Genomic DNA, 21,491 nt, shown 5'->3' with positions numbered 1-21,491 from the left:
TCATAATATCATGAGTGTAAATATGCTTCAAAATACTAGTAATATTGCATTTAAAACAGTTTCAACAGAGATTCATTTTTCAAGGCTCTATAGCTTCAACAAAAATAAAGAGATGAGAATTTGAGAAAGTTTGTATGAGAGAGTCATGTTTAATTGAGAATGCGATGAGCTTACAAAACATAATACTGTTTATTTCAAAAAATAGCCTACTTTTGATAAAATTACTTCCAATTACATACTTATTGCCATTTGGATTTAATTGCGGATAACTTACACTTAATGAGAAAACATGAAGATTAATTTTAACTCGATCTGATTAAATAGTGTGATAGTAATTCGAGAATAGAGTACAACATATATTTTATTTAAAAAAAGACTAAACTGAATGGATGGAATAGAGAGTACAATATTATAATATTATTGACAGAGTACGATATAATTATATTAGTAAGGACGTGAAGGGTCTTAAACTAGATGATTAAAATATTGTATGAATAATACCAAAGACCTTAAAGATGCATAGACTCACATGCAGCGCTAGTGTCGTACTTGGAATTGAAATCCGCCATTGAGGGGGCAACCCATAAGATTATTACATACCAATGCCACCAATGCCTTTGTGATCTATTGTATTACAAATATATATAGATAAAATCTCGTGCTAAAATACCCCAATGGCGGCCTTCAATTTCAAGTGAGAGCTATCATTGGGAAGGCATAGGCATTGTGGGTCTATATCTATTTAAGGTATTTGAATAATACTATGATGTAATACTACTAATAATAAAGGTGAAACTATTTACAAAAGTGGATTTTATGAAAGTTTAATAAACATGATAAAATATTGTTAAGCTGCGTTTACAATAGTTATTATTTTACACCAACTTAATCCTTATAGATTCTATAATATTGAACGGAACTTGACAAACACATATGTTCATCATGTGTATGAAAAGTTATGTTCAATCTAATAGAATCCATAAGGATTAAGTTATTAACATTTTTTTAATAACTTTGGTGTGAACTTAGCTTAAGAGATTCCTGTGCTGGACTTATAAACTCTATATTTCAGTACCTATAATATAATGAAATTATAGTGAAAACATTGAACAATGCTTATAACTAGATACAGTTCTTGTGCTTTTGTGTCCTATATGAATTATGTTTTAAGGCAGCTAGTGATTCATAGTAATAGTAATCTTAGTTCAGTTTTATAATATTGCTTTGTGCATTTTCTTATTTATCTTTACAATAAAAATTGTAGTGAAATAAATCTTGTCAATGAATAAAAGTGTAACTATTTTAATACATTGATGATTAGCAGCTAATATTTATTTATTTATTTATCACATTGTGTACAAATACTTAACATGAGGAAAGGCACAACAGGCTCATGCCCAAAACTGTCCCATTTCCAATTTATACTATAATGTCCAAATCAAAATGTTGGTTATGTCACTTTCACTTTTCAAAATAAGATTTATGCTCTTCAATACTCAGACTTCAAACCAGCAAATTTTGAACCAAATAGATACTATTAGAGCCTAGAATCAAAAAATCTAGAACAGTAACTTAATAATTATTCAAAAAGTCTAAATTTTGATTGAAACTAAAAATTTTCGAGCTAAAAACCTCACACTTTACAGAAAATCACATTGTTTTTGTTTTCATATTGAAGTCTATAATATTATAAATCATATTGAAGTCTTTATGGATGTTATAGCAGTCATTGATTAGTATATTAATCTACTAAGGCCTCTATTGAGAGTAAAGATTATTTAATTGACGTTTCTGATATTAAAATTATGGAATGATGAAACAAAAAAATGAGAGATTGAAGCTGAGACTTGAATTACAGTGAGAATGTAATGAGTCATGAAAAGAATTCAATTTAGCAGTGGAAGACCACAAATTTAGTAAAAACTGATTTCACTAACCTCAATACCTTCTCCATTATTATATACCGTTAAAACGACTCAATAATAAATCAAGACTCGGTTTCTCAACAGCCAGTTAAATTTTGACCGTGATTAATTCCACGAGAACCAATCAGAGAAAAGACAGCTTCTCTGATTGGTTCTCGTGGAATTAATCACGGTTAAAATTTAACCGACTGTTAGCAACCGGCACTAAATATTTCAGTTGCTGCAAAAAATGTTAAACTTGAATATAAACACTTTTAAAACACTAATGTTTGAATTCCAAACAATACAGATTAGTCCACATTTGGAAAGATGTCATTGAATACATTCAAATTTGAGAATCTACTGAACTTTTTTTATCGAATAAACGTTTCAAAACTTTGCAGAATAGGTAACAACCTAGATAATAGGTTCACGATTAAACATAAGATCATTCTTTTGAAATTCCTGTCAAAATAATTGTAATGAATCAAGTATATCATTCTTTATAATCAATGACAAAATACAAGGTGCGGCAGTCAATCGGGCGATTTTGCAACAGTGCTTGTGTTCGTTTGGCTGGAGTGGGGAGAACGATGCTACGCCCATCGTGTAGAAAACTTTAAAGCATTTTAGTAGCAATGGAGCAGTGGACAGGAGCACAGCGTGCTTATGCCGTAAAAGCATTTTATAAAAGCGGGGACAGCTATGTGATCGCTCAGCGTGAATTTAGAAGAGAGTTCGAGATTCATCGTAATAATGCTGTTCCATCAGCCAATGCCATAAAGACCTGGGTTCGTAACTTTGAGGAAACTGGTTCTACAGTGAAGAAGAGAGGTGGTAGTGCAAAAAAGTGCGTACAACAGAGAACATAGCGGTAGTTAGAGTAATGAGCGATGTTAGCAGAAGACTTACTGAGTGCATACATGTGGACAAATACATGGTTGACATCTGACAGATGTTATTTTTCGAAAATAAGACTTTTCTTTTCAATTTTTTTAGTTTCTTGAGTTTGCAAACTAAATGCTACTATCTTTACTCTGTGTTTTTGTATGTTTCATGTCAATAAATCTAATCATTTACTCTTGATAACGCTTTTAAAATCGCCCGATTGACTGCCGCACCTTGTATTTATTGTCCAATGAGATCCGAAGAAACACATTAGTTTTCCACTGGAACCCACAACAATTCAGTAATTCTGAGACAAAACTCTAGTGTTGTTCAGAGTTTAGTAATTTCATACCAATATCCATATTTTTTCAAATAAATTCCACAAAAACATGCCAATATACAGAAAAATCTGTCTTTCAATAATTTTTTAGCTTATAAAATTGCACAGCGTAGCTACGTAATACTAAAAAACAAGCAACAGCTTGAGAACCTGTCTAAAATAATTTTAATGTATTGCATACATTACGTCATCAATTAAGTAATCTATATGTAAGACACTGGACGGTCTGATACACTTATATCTAAGTAGCCTAATAGATTTAACTTTGATAAAAATTGTTAATTCAGATAAATTTAAAAATAATTGCTATTCACATGAGATTGCAAGTGGCATCTATTCCTTTCTTCTTTATCTGTCTTCTTCTTCATCATCATCATCATCTTCTTCTTATTCTCCTGTCTTCTTCCTTCTTTTTCTCCTGTCTTCGTCTTCTGTATTCTTCTTCTTCTTCTTCTTCTTCTTCTTCTCCTGTCATCTTCCTTTCTTCTTCTTCTTCACCTTTTTCTTCTTCTTCCTTTTCTCATATCTTCTTCTTCTTCTTCATCTTCTTCTTCTTCTTCTTCTTCTTCTTCTTCATCATCATCTTCTTCTCCTCCTGTCTTCTTCACCTTTTTCTTCTTCCTTCTTCTCCTCCTGTCTTCTTCATCTTCTTCTACCTCTTTATCTTTTCCTTAACAAGTTCCAATCAATTCCGACAGACCAAGGCGTATTCACACAATACACATCTTCTTCGTCTTCTTATTCTTTTTCTCCACAAGTTCCAATTAATTCGACAGACCAAGGCGTATTTACACAATACATTATGAAAGTCAGGGTAAGTTATAATACAGTAAGAATATAATTTCCCTAAGTTCTAATTGAACTCTAATTATTGAGACTATCCCTACCCAGCCCAGCCGAGAGTATGTGAACCATAGAGAAACAATAGCGTAAGTAGATATCACATGGTATGGGGCGTTTATATCGCAACTTTTACTGTTATCTCAAGCCGATAGTCCATGTAATTCTTTCCCGTGAAGCTGTGTGACACAGGTAGTCTCTCATATTGTGCCGTTCATACACTCTCAACCCAACAAAATAGTAAAAATCGACAATAATCAACAGTTGAATGAAAAAGACTAATAAATTGTCAAAAAAAAATAATAATCAACAGTATTCAGCTTGAGATAACAGTAAAAGTTGCGACATAAACGCCCTATACCATGGGATATCTACTTACACTATTGTTTCTCTATGGTGTGAACAGTCCAGTTTGCCTCCGCTGTGTTACCGTTAACTCAGGCCTTAGTTTCCTGTTCAAGCTCGAACTTCTGCTGCGAATTGGCCAGATACTTCTGCTTCTTTTTCTGTATGTTGGCCTCCAATAGAAACAGCGAACCAGCGATCAGCGTTTCGATGACACCGGATATGGCGAGCGCGAACGCCCAGCCGAAGAAGTTGTTGCTATGTCCAGGCATCCATCCGTCCCGGTTCGCGAACAGCGCGAACACGATCACGGCTAGGCCGCCCGAAATGCCTGCGAACGCCAACAAATTTCAATCAAATCTATTTGAAAAAACACAAACACTTTACAAGAAATACACAAAGGAACCAATTTATTTATTTATTCCATTGGCATTACAGATTATAATTATAATAAATATAATATGATTGGGAGAAGACAACAGGCATAGCCCAAAACTGTCTTCTACCAAATTTTTACAAATAAAAGTTTCAAAAATAATAAGGTTAAGATTTCACTTTCACTTCAAAAAGTCCAATTTCCACTTCAAAGCTAATGAATAAACTAAAAATTTTGAATTTTGATATTTAAAAACTGATTAAAAACAAAAATATTTCACTCAAATCTCTACAGATTGAAAATTTTTGAGTAATTTTGCAAAATTTTGATCCAGAAAAGAAACACAACATTTTACTATTAGCATTTGAATGAAATTGATTTTCCAAAACATACACACACACACTCATTACAAGAAATACACGAAGAAACCAATTTGAATGAAATTGATTTACCAAAAACACACACACTCATTACAAGAACTTTACAAAAAAAAAAAAACACGAAGAAACCAATTTGAATGATAAAATTAGTAGAATTGGTGGTGATGTTGTGAAATCTCTCCATAATAAAAAAACAAAGATATTGTCAAATTTCACTAAAAAAATTATTAAAAACTTTGAAACAGTACCGTAGCATGGTTTAACGTTTACCAACGCATCATCAGCTGTACTGAGGAATGAGGATACAGAAACATTCTTAACCTAATATTAGTAGTCTAGAGCTCCTAATAGTTGGGTGGCAATAGTTTATAACTAAAGTAAAGAATATTAAAAATATAATATATTATATATATATTCATTACTTTAGTTATAAATAATGTCACCCAACTATTTAGGAGCTCTAGACTACTAAGATTAGGTTAACAATGTTTCTGTATCCTCATTCCTCAGTACAGCTGATGTTGGTAAACGTGAAACCATGGTACTGTTTTAAAGTTTTTAATAAAATTATAGTGAAATTTGACAATATCTTTGTTTTCTTACAATTTGAATGAAATTGATTTTGCAAAAAAAACACAAACACACACACACACACACACACACACACACACTTTACAAGAAGAACTTATATTCTGTATTTTCAACAAGAATGAACAGCTAATATTACATCAGAAATAACGGTATCAGCTATCCTTTTTAGGTAGTGACAAGACATAGAATCAGTACGCTGTTCTCCTATCTTTCACCACTGCTAATAAACAGCTAATGAATGAACAGCTAATACTACTATCAGGTATACCGGTATCAGCTATCCTTTATAGAAGGCAGTGGCGAGACAGAGAATCGGCAACGTTGTTCTCCTATCTTTCTCCACTACCATTATAACGAGGACCTCACTATAGTCTGATCTTTCACTTCGATTTGTAAGCATTTCTCATGAACAGCATCAATGCTTTCCAATCAATGCTGGAGTGAGCTAGAGCATAACCAGTATCAGCTATCCTCTATAGAAGGCAGTGGCAAGACAGAGAATTGGCACCGCAGTTATCCTATCTTTCTCCACTGCCATTATAACAAAGAACTCACTATAGATATTCTGTTTCCAATTTCCGTGTAATCTGCACAAGATTGTAAAAACTAACAAGAAATGCATAAAAATGAGTTATATTGGAAGATTATTATTTATATTATTGACAAGTCTGATTTTCTTCTGTATTGTTAAACAAGAACATGTGAATATTTAAAGCTGGGTTTGTGCGTAAATGCCATCGTCTACCACGACAGGGAGAAAATCTCAGATTCAATTTGTCTACATAAACTAAAAGATTAATTTTCAATTATGTTTTAATGGGGCAGGTTGAGCTTGTACTTTGTTATAATTTTAAATAACAATATGTTGATATTATTAGAAATGTTTAATTCTTTAATAATAAAGACAAATAATGAAAAGTTATTTGATCAGCTGTTTTAGCACACTTGGAATTTGGACAATATGAATGTCAACAATGCTTGCCGTCGTCGACTGCGGGAATTTACGCATAAACGAAAATGCACCTTTAGTAACCAATTAACCTATGCCTTTCCTGGTGAAATTGTAGCTTTAGAAGAATTGAAGAATCAATTCAACCTACATGTTTTTGTTTTATTTAATTTTATTTAGGTATTTATATTTTTAGTCCTTACCTGCACCAACGAGTATGAACCCAATGAGACGTATAAGCTGCAAGAACCGTTTCTGTCCTGGACCGAAGCAGAGAACAAATAGCAGAACAAGAATGAAGGAGACAAGAACTCCAAGGAAGGCCACCAGAAAGAAGAACTGCGTGATCACTATGAACCCTGCAAATCACAAACAAAACACAATTAGTAATTTGATAGTAATATATATGAAAATTAACAAAAAAGTTTACGAGTTCACAAAGAACTGGGTGACCATCATGAACCCTGCAAACGACAGACAAAAGATAATTAAAAATTTGATATTAAGATATGAAAATTGAGGGAAAGGAGAGTAAAAATTGAGTTTACAGAGAAGAACTGGGTGATCACTATGAACCTGCAAGTTACAATCAAAACAGAATTAGAAATCTACTGAAAATACATAAAATTCCTGTGTTATCGGATAGGCACGTTAACTGTCGGTCCCGGCTGAAGTATGACAGTCGTAAAACCTATTGACGGCTTAAATTATGTATTCAGGCGGTGGGACCTTCCCGCAAGGGACTCGCCGCCAACAAAAGCCATACGAATTTACTTTATATGAAAATTGAAGGAACATTTTAAAATGTTCACAAAGAACCGTGTGCTCACTATGAACACTGCGAATCACAAACAAAACTGAAGTAAAAATCAACAAGTAATATTTGGAAATTGAGGAAACAGCTTCCTAGGTTAACAAATTATTGTCATTTGTGTTTGATTAAATAATGTGTATGTATAACATATTCACATTGGTCAAGGTCCCTTGAATTCAAGTTTTCTTGTCGTTTAAGACAAAACAAAACTGAATTAAAAATCAACAAGTAATATTGGAAAATTGAGGAGACAGCTTCCTAGGTTAACAAATTATTGTCATTTGTGTTTGATCAAATAATGTGTATGTGTACCATACAGTGATTTTTACATTGGTCAAGTTCCCTTTAGTTCAAGTTTTCTTGTCGTTTAAGAAAAAACAAAACTGAATTAAAAATCAACAAGTAATAGTGGAAGATTATTATTTATATTATTGACAAGTCTGATTTTCTTCTGTATTGTTAAACAAGAACATGTGAATATTTAAAGCTGGGTTTGTGCGTAAATGCCATCGTCTACCACGACAGGGAGAAAATCTCAGATTCAATTTGTCTACATAAACTAAAAGATTAATTTTCAATTATGTTTTAATGGGGCAGGTTGAGCTTGTACTTTGTTATAATTTTAAATAACAATATGTTGATATTATTAGAAATGTTTAATTCTTTAATAATAAAGACAAATAATGAAAAGTTATTTGATCAGCTGTTTTAGCACACTTGGAATTTGGACAATATGAATGTCAACAATGCTTGCCGTCGTCGACTGCGGGAATTTACGCATAAACGAAAATGCACCTTTAGTAAACCAATTAACCTATGCCTTTCCTGGTGAAATTGTAGCTTTAGAAGAATTGAAGAATCAATTCAACCTACATGTTTTTGTTTTATTTAATTTTATTTAGGTATTTATATTTTTAGTCCTTACCTGCACCAACGAGTATGAACCCAATGAGACGTATAAGCTGCAAGAACCGTTTCTGTCCTGGACCGAAGCAGAGAACAAATAGCAGAACAAGAATGAAGGAGACAAGAACTCCAAGGAAGGCCACCAGAAAGAAGAACTGCGTGATCACTATGAACCCTGCAAATCACAAACAAAACACAATTAGTAATTTGATAGTAATATATATGAAAATTAACAAAAAAGTTTACGAGTTCACAAAGAACTGGGTGACCATCATGAACCCTGCAAACGACAGACAAAAGATAATTAAAAATTTGATATTAAGATATGAAAATTGAGGGAAAGGAGAGTAAAAATTGAGTTTACAGAGAAGAACTGGGTGATCACTATGAACCCTGCAAGTTACAATCAAAACAGAATTAGAAATCTACTGAAAATACATGAAAATTCCTGTGTTATCGGATAGGCACGTTAAACTGTCGGTCCCGGCTGAAGTATGACAGTCGTAAAACCTATTGACGGCTTAAATTATGTATTCAGGCGGTGGGACCTTCCCGCAAGGGACTCGCCGCCAACAAAAGCCATACGAATTTACTTTATATGAAAATTGAAGGAACATTTTAAAATGTTCACAAAGAACCGTGTGCTCACTATGAACACTGCGAATCACAAACAAAACTGAATTAAAAATCAACAAGTAATATTTGGAAATTGAGGAAACAGCTTCCTAGGTTAACAAATTATTGTCATTTGTGTTTGATTAAATAATGTGTATGTATAACATATTCACATTGGTCAAGGTCCCTTGAATTCAAGTTTTCTTGTCGTTTAAGACAAAACAAAACTGAATTAAAAATCAACAAGTAATATTGGAAAATTGAGGAGACAGCTTCCTAGGTTAACAAATTATTGTCATTTGTGTTTGATCAAATAATGTGTATGTGTACCATACAGTGATTTTTACATTGGTCAAGTTCCCTTTAGTTCAAGTTTTCTTGTCGTTTAAGAAAAAACAAAACTGAATTAAAAATCAACAAGTAATAGTGGAAAATTGAGGAAACAGCTTCCTAAGTTAACAAATTATTGTCATTTGTGTTTGATTAATAATAATGTGTATGTATAACATACAGTGGCGTTCACATTGGTCAAGTTCCCTTGAATTCAAGTTTTCTTGTCGTTTAAGAAAAAACAAAAGTGAATTAAAAATCAACAAGTAATATTGGAAAATTAAGGAAACAGCTTCCTAGGTTAACAAATTATTGTCATTTGTGTTTGATTAATAATAATGTGTATGTATAACATACAGTGGCGTATACATTGGTCAAGTTCCCTTGAATTCAAGTTTTCTTGTCGTTTAAGATAAAACAAAACTGAAATAAAAATCAACAACTAATATTTGTAAATTGAGGAAACAGCTTCCTAGGTTAACAAATTATTGTCATTTGTGTTTGATTAATAATAATGTGTATGTGTACCATACAGTGATTTTTACATTGGTCAAGTTCCCTTGAATTCAAGTTTTCTTGTCGTTTAAGAAAAAACAAAACTGAATTAAAAATCAACAAGTAATATTTGAAAATTGAGGAAACAGCTTCCTAGGTTAACAAATTATTGTCATTTGTGTTTGATTAATAATAATGTGTATGTGTACCATACAGTGATTTTTACATTGGTCAAGTTCCCTTGAGTTCAAGTTTTCTTGTCGTTTAAGAAGAAACAAAACTGAATTAAAAATCAACAAGTAATATTTGAAAATTGAGGAAACAGCTTCCTAGGTTTACAAATTATTGTCATTTGTGTTTGATTGATAATAATGTGTATGTGTACCATACAGTGATTTTTACATTAGTCAAGTTCCCTTGAATTCAAGTTTTCTTGTCGTTTAAGAAAAAACAAAACTGAATTAAAAATCAACAAGTAATATTGGAAAATTGAGGAAAAGCTTCCTAGGTTAACAATATTGTCATTTGTGTTTGATTAAATGTGTATGTATACCATACAGTGGCGTTCACATTGGTCAAGTTCCTTTCAATTCAAGTTTTCTTGACATTTGTGTAAAGTGAATGTATTTCGCAAACTTGAAGTCAAGTCTACAAGAACAGAAACTCGAATCCAAACTATACCAATGTAGACCCTTCCTTATTTCATAGATCCTTTCACATTTGGATAACATTGAAAATACAAAATAGGGTTATGTCTGTAATAACTCGCATCAAAATAATTATATTGAACAAAATTTGGGTCTATCATGGAGATTTGAAAAATAGTTGAAGATGATCAAACCAGGCCTAAAATGTTATTGAAACTAAAGTGTGACAATATCACTTGAGGATTTGCTCAAACCGATTTAGTTATTTCCAATAATATAGGTGGATTACAAGAAGAATTAAATTTTGAGTAAGCTTCAAAGAATTGTGAAGAGAAAGAACCTTCTAAAGAAATTGGTCAAAAACTTGTGACAATATCGTTCTTAATCAAATTCTAAAGTTACTTGTGCTTAATATACTTTTGTTTGAGTTGAAATTATAGAAGTATTTAATAAGAATGAAGAATGTACTTGTAATATGATTAACAATAATACCACAGAGAAACGATAGCATAAGTTTCATAACATTACGCTATTGTTTCTCTATGATTTTACAGATCATGGAAGATCATTATAAATGATGAGATTATTATAAAATGTTCCTAGTTATAAAATAACAAAAGATAATCATTTGAGTTTGGTCATCTGATAATTATTATCACAATGTTTTTTACTTTCCTTGCCCTATTACCATAGGTAAGGAAAGTATTGCTTTCCAAAAAAAAAAATTAACCCTACAGAGACACACTTATTTTATTCTAACACAGTAGACACACTGGGGTGTTGAACACCCCAATTCAATTTTGCATTTTTCTTTGAAAAAATGTGTATGTATACCATACAGTGGCGTTCACATTGGTCAAGTTCCTTTCAATTCAAGTTTTCTTGACATTTGTGTAAAGTGAATGTATTTCGCAAACTTGAAGTCAAGTCTACAAGAACAGAAACTCGAATCCAAACTATACCAATGTAGACCCTTCCTTATTTCATAGATCCTTTCACATTTGGATAACATTGAAAATACAAAATAGGGTTATGTCTGTAATAACTCGCATCAAAATAATTATATTGAACAAAATTGGGTCTATCATGGAGATTTGAAAAATAGTTGAAGATGATCAAACCAGGCCTAAAATGTTATTGAAACTAAAGTGTGATATCACTTGAGGATTTGCTCAAACCGATTTAGTTATTTCCAATAATATATATAGGTGGATTACAAGAAGAATTAAATTTTGAGTAAGCTTCAAAGAATTGTGAAGAGAAAGAACCTTCTAAAAAATTGGTCAAAAACTTGTGACAATATCGTTCTTAATCAAATTCTAAAGTTACTTGTGCTTAATATACTTTTGTTTGAGTTGAAATTATAGAAGTATTTAACAAGAATGAAGAATGTACTTGTAATATGATTAACAATAATACCACAGAGAAACGATAGCATAAGTTTCATAACATTACGCTATTGTTTCTCTATGATTTTACAGATCATGGAAGATCATTATAAATGATGAGATTATTATAAAATGTTCCTAGTTATAAAATAACAAAAGATAATCATTTGAGTTTGGTCATCTGATAATTATTATCACAATGTTTTTTACTTTCCTTGCCCTATTACCATAGGTAAGGAAAGTATTGCTTTCCAAAAAAAAAAATTAACCCTACAGAGACACACTTATTTTATTCTAACACAGTAGACACACTGGGGTGTTGAACACCCCAATTCAATTTTGCATTTTTCTTTGAAAAAATATGAAAAAACAAGTACTTAGATCATACTTCATCATTTCTTAATCATTTTTGTTCAAAGTGCATACTCAAATCAAAAGTAAAGCACTGCTTATCAATATTTATACTAATTTTAGAAGTACGTATGTTCCGCCTAAGTGTTGGAGCTCCTAATCCGGTTTGAACGAATAGCTCTATCATTGCCAATGACAACTTCATCAAAAACTTACGTCTCTTCATTTTATTGTTTTGAATCTCTAGTTGTAGAGATTCATAGCATTTATTCCAAACTGATCCATCATCCTATACCACATTTGTAGTGGCAATACAAGTAAATCTTTGTAATAAAAGTGTTTGATAAAAGTCCCACGTGAAAGACACTCTGGGGTGTTAGACACCCCAAACGAAGAACAAGATGAGCTTGTAGAATGCTATTACTGACTGGAAGTGGTGGAGAGTAGTTGACAATACTACAGACCTAATTTAGACTGGGCATAAATTCCCATCTGTTTGATATTGTCAACTGCAGAACAGAAAAAAAATCCCTGGGGTGTTAAAAACCCCAGTGTGTTTCTTAAGGGTTAAGGTACCCCGATTTCAAGTTTTCTATACGTTTCAAGGTCCCCCGAGTTCAAAAACATGATTTGTGGGTGTTGGTCTGTGTGTGTGTGTGTGTGTGTGTGTGTGTGTGTGTGTGTGTGTGTGTGTGTGAGTGTGTGTGTGTGTGTGTGTGTGGTGTGTGTGTGTGTGTGTATGTGTGTATGTCTGTGAACACGATAACTCCATTCCTAATCAACCGATTGACTTGAAATTTTAAACTTAAGGTCCTTATACCATGAGGATCTGACCATAAGAAATTCAATAAAATTGGATTCAAAATGGCGGAAAAAATGGCGGATAATTACTAAAAAACCATGTTTTTCACGGTTTTCTCGAAAATGGCTCTAACGATTTTCTTCAAATTTATACCATGGATAGCTATTTATAAGCCCTATCAACTGACATGAGTCTCATTTCTGGGAAAATTGCAGGAGCTCCGTAATATTCCTGAGAAAAATGGCGGATTATTACTAAAAAACCATGTTTTTCACAATTTTCTCAAAAATGACTTGACCGATTTTTTCAAATTTATACCCTGTATAGTTATTTATCAGCTCTATTAACTGGCATGAGTCTCCTTTCTGGGAAACTAATGAGGGGTTCACCCCATCCTTGAGAATTGGACTTTGTAGCCTCCTTCTCGTGCATGAGGTAGGTAGGTAGCGCAGTTCATAGAAAGAACACATAGTCGAGATATTTCATCTATAGAACAGCTGTTTTGACGACTTTTGAGAAATATCATCGAATTTCACAATTTACACGAAGGAAAAAGTACTCTGAAAACAATTATATATACAGATATACAGTAGTCTGATCATAGTGTCAAATATGTTGCTGCCAATCGTCATTATGTTATTCCCCTAAATTATTCTCTTTTAAGAATGGGGCTTACAGTTCAATGAGCAAGGAAAGTTGTGTGAGTGCGCCACACCAGATTTTTATGTTTTTCTTTCACAAAACTTCAATTCCAAAACCTATTGAGGGTCCTCCATTCACCAAGCTTGCAAATTACAAATATTGTCCAATTACATTAGATGATATTGTATAACATTCAAATTTAGATTACGATTGAGTTGAACTTACAAGGCATGAGGTATCCCCTGATCTGGTGATATCCAGTTGTGAAGGGATCAAAAATCCACCGACATCCACTGAAAAATCTCCTTTGATATTCGTCATGTGGATCAGGCAACGATCGGAAGCAGTGCATCCATAGACCCAGTCTACAAATAGGAACACAGAAATTGAACAAAATCATTAAAAATATATGATAAAATAGCTGAACAACTGTTTGCTTTTCATTTCATTTCATAATTTCTTTATTCATAAATTTGTACAGTTTATACAATGAATAGAGTCAAAAATATATATCTTTGATTAGATACAATTGAAAATAAAAACAAATAAAACATCTACAGAATACAACAATACAAACATAAAATACAATTCAACTCATAGGAGCTGATGTCATCCATTCCGATATTCTTCGATATTATATAGCTCTTTCAGTTAAATATCTCTTTAATTCCAATTTGAATTTATTGGGATTCGGCTCTTGTTGGAATCGCGTCGGTAGCTTGTTATAGAACTTGGCTCCTATGGGCTTGGCTATGTGGGCTTCAAGCTTGTGCATGGGTGATGTTTATCTATTTATCCATTCATTAGATAAGCACAAACAATACAATGATCAGAAATAGAAAAAACAGGCTATTGTCCAAAACTTCTTCAATTTCCTAATTTAGTTTCAAATTGTCCAAATATTTTAAATAGGTTATGTCCATTTCAATTTCTACAGAAAATCACAACCTGAAAATATAAATTAGAATAAAACAAACAATTTTAAATTGCATTACAATTTATTGCATTTATAGATTAGCATTAGGGATAACATTCATAGATTATCATTTATTGCATTATTTATTTTTCAGTTTTTGTATTAGAGGCCACAAGTTATAACAATGAGCCTTCGTCTCCCAACACATGGGATTCAACTATGATTTTTTAGGATGGATGTAAGAGTTTGGTCAGTTTTCTCTCGGTAGCCGGTACCATAGAGAAACAATAGCGTAAGTAGATATCCCATGTTATAGGGCGTTTATGTCGCAACTTTTACTGTTATCTCAAGCCGATTACTGTCGATTTTTACTGTTTTGATCGGGTATGAGTGTATGAACGGCACAATATGAGAGACTACCAGCGTCATAAAGCTTCACAGGAAAGAACTACGTGGACTATCAGCTTGAGATAACAGTAAAAGTTGCGACATAAACGCCCTATACCATGGGATATCTTCTTATGCTATTGTTTCTCTATGCCGGTACCCTCACTTTGAGCTAAGTAAGTAAGTAAGTAAGTAAGTAAGTAAGTAAGTAAATAAGTAAGTAACAAGTAGCATTCTCCACACTGGCCTTATGATTAGATTGCAGAGTGAGATGTATATGATGAACTGAATAAATAAATAGTTTCAGGAAAAAATGCAACAGATCTTACCTGTCAAACTGCGCTCCAGATATCCTGTAATCGCTGACCAACCAACTGGCTGAGAAAAAAGCGACCATTATCGACCACATGGCTAGGATGAACACAGCCACTGCCACATTACCTGCTAAAGTTCGCTGCTTCATTTTGAACAATAATTCTGCAAAATAAAACAAAAAAAATTGAAATAGAATGATTTAAAGTGGACAATATTAAAGATCTGCTACAGTTCTCTGCTTCATTTAGAACAATTATTCGGCAAAATGGAACGAAAAAACTTTGATTTAAAATGATCAATTGACGAGAAAAAGGTTTAGACCTCTTCCACTGAAGTCTGATTAATTATAACCAGATTTTACTTTAGTTTGTGTTTCATTCTCAAGTTAATTAATATGTAGCCTAGTGAGGTCCACGTTATAATGACAGTGGATGGAGAGAGATTGATTGATTGAGTACTTTATTCATGTAGATTACAACAATATATACTGGCTTTTACACTTATATACAATAGCTTACAATACAGCAAAATTATAGATGAATTTACATAATATAAACTAAGAAAATACTTATTGACCTGTATATGGTACAAAAAAAAAACAATTTGTAATAACTAAATATAATATTGTAATGCATCTACGTAAATTGGCGGAGCTTTGGACATATCAATGTCCATTCTTCGGAAAGAATATTCAAAATATCCTTCCCACTAACTCTCTACCAAAGATAGGAGAACAACGTTGCCGAACCTCCGTCTTGTCAATGCCTTCTGTAGACGATAGCTGATACAGGATAATTGATGTAATATTAACTGTTCATTATTGTTAAAAATAATCAATTATATTTTTCAATAATTTAAAAATGAATTTTCATAATTAAGATAAAATATTTTGTTGATTAATTATTAAAAGACGATCTGGCAACAGAGGAAAGCGAGAAAGAGATAGCGCTATCCGCTTTGTTGAATGATAGACAAGGATAGCAACACCAAAGTTAATCAAATACTGCCATTATAACGTAGACCTCACTATAGGTTCTTTACTGAAATGGGTTAATTTTTAGCTCCTCTATTCACTGTGATATCACAAAAATTAATAAGAAACCTATAAAATGAATCATAAAACACCTATGTTGATTATTATCATAGAGAAACAATAGCATACGTAGATATCCCATGGTATAGGGTGTTTATGTCGCAACTTTTACTGTTATCTCAAGCCGATAGTCCACATAGTTCTATCCCGTGAAGCTGTGTGACACTCATATTGTGCCGTTCATTCACTCTCACCCCAACAAAACAGTAGAATTCGACAATAATCAACAGTAATCGGCTTGAGATAATAGTAAAAGTTGCGACATAAACACCCTATACCATGGGATATCTACTTACGCTATTGTTTCTCTATGTTGAATGAAAAAAGCTAAGAAATAGTCAAAAACCACAGATTTATTGATACTTAGAAAGACCGGTTTCGGTTATCACACCATTGTCAATCCCGAGTTTATCTGGGATTGACAATGGTGTAATAACCGAAACCAGTATTTCTATGTATCAATAAATCTGTGTTTTTTTACTATTTCTTAGTCTTTTTCATTCAATATGAATAATTACCACAATATCAACTTCTCAACTAAAAAAGAAGTTTCTCTATGTTATTACCTACAGTACTTACTGCATTAAAATCACTCCAGAATCCAAAACATTCAAAAGAACTAAATACTATTAAACGCTACCAGAGCTCACAAACTCAATAGAATTGAAAAATTTAAAAACTAAAAATTTCAACATAACATGGAATAAGTAGCCTTCAAGTAAGAATAATAGGTTTAGTACACTCATATAATGTCGAACTTTCACTTTTTATGAATGAAGACTCTGTAGGAACAGAATTATGCTAATTGACCTAGTAGACCTACTTTGTATTCTGATAAGTACTGGACAAAAAGATAACAGCAGCCTACAAGTAGTTAAGCAACTACGGTTTCAATGACTTCTTTCAAAGAATTTGAATATAAATGGATAGTTGTTTACCATACTAGGTATTGAAATAACTAATGTGAATTTGTAGACTACGTACTCAAAACGTTTTAGTCTTCAAATAATCTCTAAGTTATTAGAATAGTAAGTTTGTTGATTTATTTATTAATTGACCGAGCGAAGTGAGGTCTAAGATTCAAGTCGACGGTTTGGCATTTCTCTTAATGTTTAATTTTTTATATGTTTATATGTTGCGCATTTACGGCGAAACGCGGTAATAAATTTTCATGAAATTTGACAGGTATGTTCCTTTTTTAATTGCGCGTCGACGTATATACAAGGTTTTTGGAAATTTTTCATTTCAAGGATAATATAAAAGGAAAAAGGAGCCTCCTTCATACTCCAATATTAGAGTAAAAATCAGACTATGTTAGAATTATTCATAATGAATCAGCTGACAAGTGATTACACAGATGTGTGGAGAAGCCAGTCTATTGCTGTATTTCCATAAGGTCTATAGTTTCAATCAAGTACTTGTGGATGAGAATACTGCGTGAGGTCTACTGTTCACAGAACTACTAGTTAATTGATTTAGTCATTATTAATAAGATAAGGATGGGAATGTGACCGCTTGATCCAACTCCTCTGAATAAGAGGAGTTGTGAAATCATGAGTTGTAAAATCGCTTCCCGGTGGTTCGGAGCCCACCTAAAACTGAAGGTCCATTCATCTCTCATTATCATCCGCGTCATTACCCACGCACAAGCCTAGAGCACATGTAGGCATCACTCTCAGCAAAAAAAGGATTATTCATATCAATATATTATTGAAATGTGATATTTTTGAATGATTGAAATATTAAAATAGGGTAACTTAAGTTTATATTATTATTAATAACTATTATTTATACAGAGTGGGCTAACTATTATTAATACTGGATAAAAAGACTAGAAGTTATCAAACACACATTTAAACGAGATACGAGTTTTGTTTGTTACACTATTATTAATGTAGACTAATAGCATAGACACCTATAATACATTAGTTTAAGACACCTTTAATACATTACCTATAATACAATGTATTAGAGGTGGCTATGCTAATAGTCTATAAGTTCTAGTATTTTTATTCAGTATGGATAACTACCAAACCACAAGGTGTGGAAATATTTGGTTGGATTATAATAGACTGAAAATGCGTTTTCTACTTTCATAAGATGTTCAGACTAGGGAGAAAAATCATTTAATTTGAACTCACTAATAAGAAAAAATAAATGAATAGCGTCTTAGATCTTTTCAATTTTATTTTAGCGTCCAGGTTTTTATTCTTTATGATGTGGACTACTCTTTTGATGTGGACTAGATTGATTATGGAACAAATTCTATATTTACAACTCAACTGGTCTTTGAACTAATGAGTCAAAAGCAAAAGGTGAAGTCGGAGATACATTCAGAGATTTTCTACTGAGGATGATGCTAATATAAGCTTCAGGCTTGTGCGTGGGTGATGATAAGAGAATGATCAGTGGACCTAACTACAGCTTAAGGTAAATTCTGAACCACAGGAAAGCCAATTTCAAACTCATAAATGGTAGATTATATTTATACCTACTTGATCTTATCGACTTTGTGTCAGAAACAAAGATATCTGAGATCAGGATAATTAATCACTAAAATAAGTTGACCTATAAGTACTTCTGGTAATGTATTTCATCCTCATAATAGTTTTCCTCAATTTCAAATTCTTCAAAGCGTCAATTTCAAGGAAAAAAGGTGGGACTGGGACTACCGTATACTAATTTGAATTAAATTAATTATTAATCTAGGCTAACTACAAAATTTGAATAATTCATTAAAATTATAATGCAGTCAATAATAAAGATTGATTTTAATTTTTTTGTTAGAATCGTTAAAATAACTATGAACAAAAAGGAAACGTTATTCAAATACCTACGTTATTAGACATCACCAAAGGAGGGAAACTAGTTTATAAGTTAAGAAGTCTGTTATTGCATTAAAACTAACAAAACTAAAAAATATTTTGTGCTAGAAATAAATTAAATTATTTTCTATCGCAGCCACTTCATAAATAATTAAGAAATTCTTAATAAAACTGTATTCAAAAAGTTGTTTTGAAACTGAATGTTAGGTTATCAAAGCGTGATTCATGCTTACCTTTTCAATTCCACAACTGTATAGCAAGTAAAACCTTTGAAACTATACACTAGAGTTTACTAAGAGCTATAATTAATTAAAATAAAATTATAATTCAACAGAACAGCACAAACACAACGAAAGAATACAACAATTCATTCATAATGAAAACAACGCCCAACTCCCAAGCTTGGTGACGAATAAAGGTAAACTGGTAAATTGATGAAATATCGACTTGTAAAAAAGTCGATAGTATGAAGTTGTGAGGTATCGATATTTTTGATTTGGCGCTAGATTTGATTTGAGAAACTTAGGTTTTGTAGTTCACTTCTCACTTTTAGTTCAATATTTTTTGAATATTAAAAGATTCCAGTCACGTTAAAACATACTAAACGTTGGAAAACACTTTGTTGACTCTAAAACTCGATACAACGCACAATTTTTCAGAGTTATTTGCAACTACGCTCGCAAACTGACTTCAAGTCAGCTTCTGCAAATTAATTTCTCACACGTCAAGGTCTGTCGTTCTATCCAATCCTTTGTCCCAATTCTCATGGATGTTGACTCATTATGAGAAAAATATCAGTAGAAACATTATTCAAGATATGTTTCGCAATCGCTAGGTACTCTTTGAATGAAGAAGTTTTCAAAAGCTTTCAGAGAGACCTTGAGAAAAAGACTTGACCTTCGTTAGAGCGTACATTTGACAGATGAATGAGCTAGATAATAATACCTATTGACTTATTATTTATCACCGACATTCTTTCAATCATCTTAGTAAAAGAGAATAAAACGAACTGATGAACGAGGTCATGAGACGGAAACAATAATAATTTATTTGATCAAATGAAAACAGTCATAAAAAAGGAATGGAACTACACTTGAATTCACAATAACAAGATGTACGTACTTTACCAAGTAATTCGCTTCTATTTTACAATGATATCTGCTGGAAATTTCCATATTTTTTCATGAGAAATTGTTTTTGTAACAATATTATTGTACCTAACTTGAAGTACGTCGTAAATAATAATTTTATAAGCTGTATATTCCTTATAGGTACTTTTTCACATGAGAATGAAACTTCAATTTATATCGTGCTTGAAGCTGTATTTGACATTTTTTATATCCTCAAGTCGTAAGTGTTTATGAATACACTCATGTTAAGGCTATTTTTTATGATGTAGGCCTACAGTTTATAGTTTGATGTAATGTTTACGACTTGTGTTAATATTGTATTAATAGCCTACTTTGCATAACAGTAAAAATAAAATTGAATTGAATAACTTGAACACTCGCTGTACCATTATTATTATTATCGACGTATTCTATTCAAATCCTACCAAATTTGAATCATCTATACTGGAATTGGAGAACAATTATTATAAATCCGCTATATTCTGCATTTTTTTAGAGAAATATTGGGGAGTGAGTTAATCTGGAAACTGAGGTAACTATAAATGGATTAAAAACTTTTATCAGTGAATAAAATTGTGTAGGATTGTTTCATCAAAGGTTAGAATCTCAATACTTCGGCTTTCTATTGGAATAGTTCTATTAATAGAAATAATAATTAATATTATCAATAATATTAATAGACTTTCTAGTTTAAATCAAGGAACTTAGAGTACAATGTGCCGGTTGCAAAAAAGCCGGTTAAATTTTAACCGTGATCCACGAGAACCAATCAGAGAAGCTGTCCTTTCAGAAAAACCTTCTTTGATTGGTTTTTATGAAATTTATCACGGTTAAAATTTAACCGGCTTTTGTGCAACTGGGCCAATGTATTCTTAATACCTTGATTCCAAATGTCAAGGACAACTGATGAGGATACCTTGGGAATTGAACCCTTTTTCAACAATTCAACATCATATTATATTGATTTTATAATATTTGATTTCTCAACAATAACATTATTCCACACTGTAGTCAACAGGTGTTTTATTTAATAAATAATTGATTCTCAAATACAGAAACTTCAAGTTACTGAACTAATACCTCGCTTCTACTAATGATAAACTAATAATCAAATTCAGCTACAAACGATGAGTACTCATGTTGGATGGGTGACCGACTGTTAAATGATTCCATTTCTTTTGATTCACTGTCACCAGAGACAAACGAATATCCTTTCAGTATT

The 21,491-nt window shown here is 32.1% G+C and overlaps 1 protein-coding gene across 1 annotated transcript; it reads right to left on the bottom strand.

Annotated features, from left to right (window-relative positions):
• Window positions 1–4,261: 4,261 nt before the first annotated feature.
• On the bottom strand, window positions 4,262–19,563 carry LOC111057848 (transmembrane protein 182). The gene is made up of 5 exons (XM_039439564.1): window positions 19,373–19,563; window positions 15,236–15,383; window positions 13,829–13,968; window positions 8,353–8,508; window positions 4,262–4,648 (listed from the first exon to the last, which is right to left on the bottom strand). Exons 2-5 carry the CDS (start codon window positions 15,367–15,369, stop codon window positions 4,410–4,412), a joined length of 669 nt encoding a protein of 222 aa, XP_039295498.1. The 5' UTR covers window positions 15,370–15,383; window positions 19,373–19,563; the 3' UTR covers window positions 4,262–4,409.
• Between the last annotated feature and the right edge of the window lie 1,928 nt (window positions 19,564–21,491).

Source organism: Nilaparvata lugens, chromosome 13, assembly GCF_014356525.2.
Source record: "Nilaparvata lugens isolate BPH chromosome 13, ASM1435652v1, whole genome shotgun sequence".
Taxonomy (NCBI): domain Eukaryota; kingdom Metazoa; phylum Arthropoda; class Insecta; order Hemiptera; family Delphacidae; genus Nilaparvata; species Nilaparvata lugens.
The sequence above is the reverse complement of the archived record's forward strand: the minus strand, read 5'-3'. Positions and strand labels throughout refer to the sequence as shown.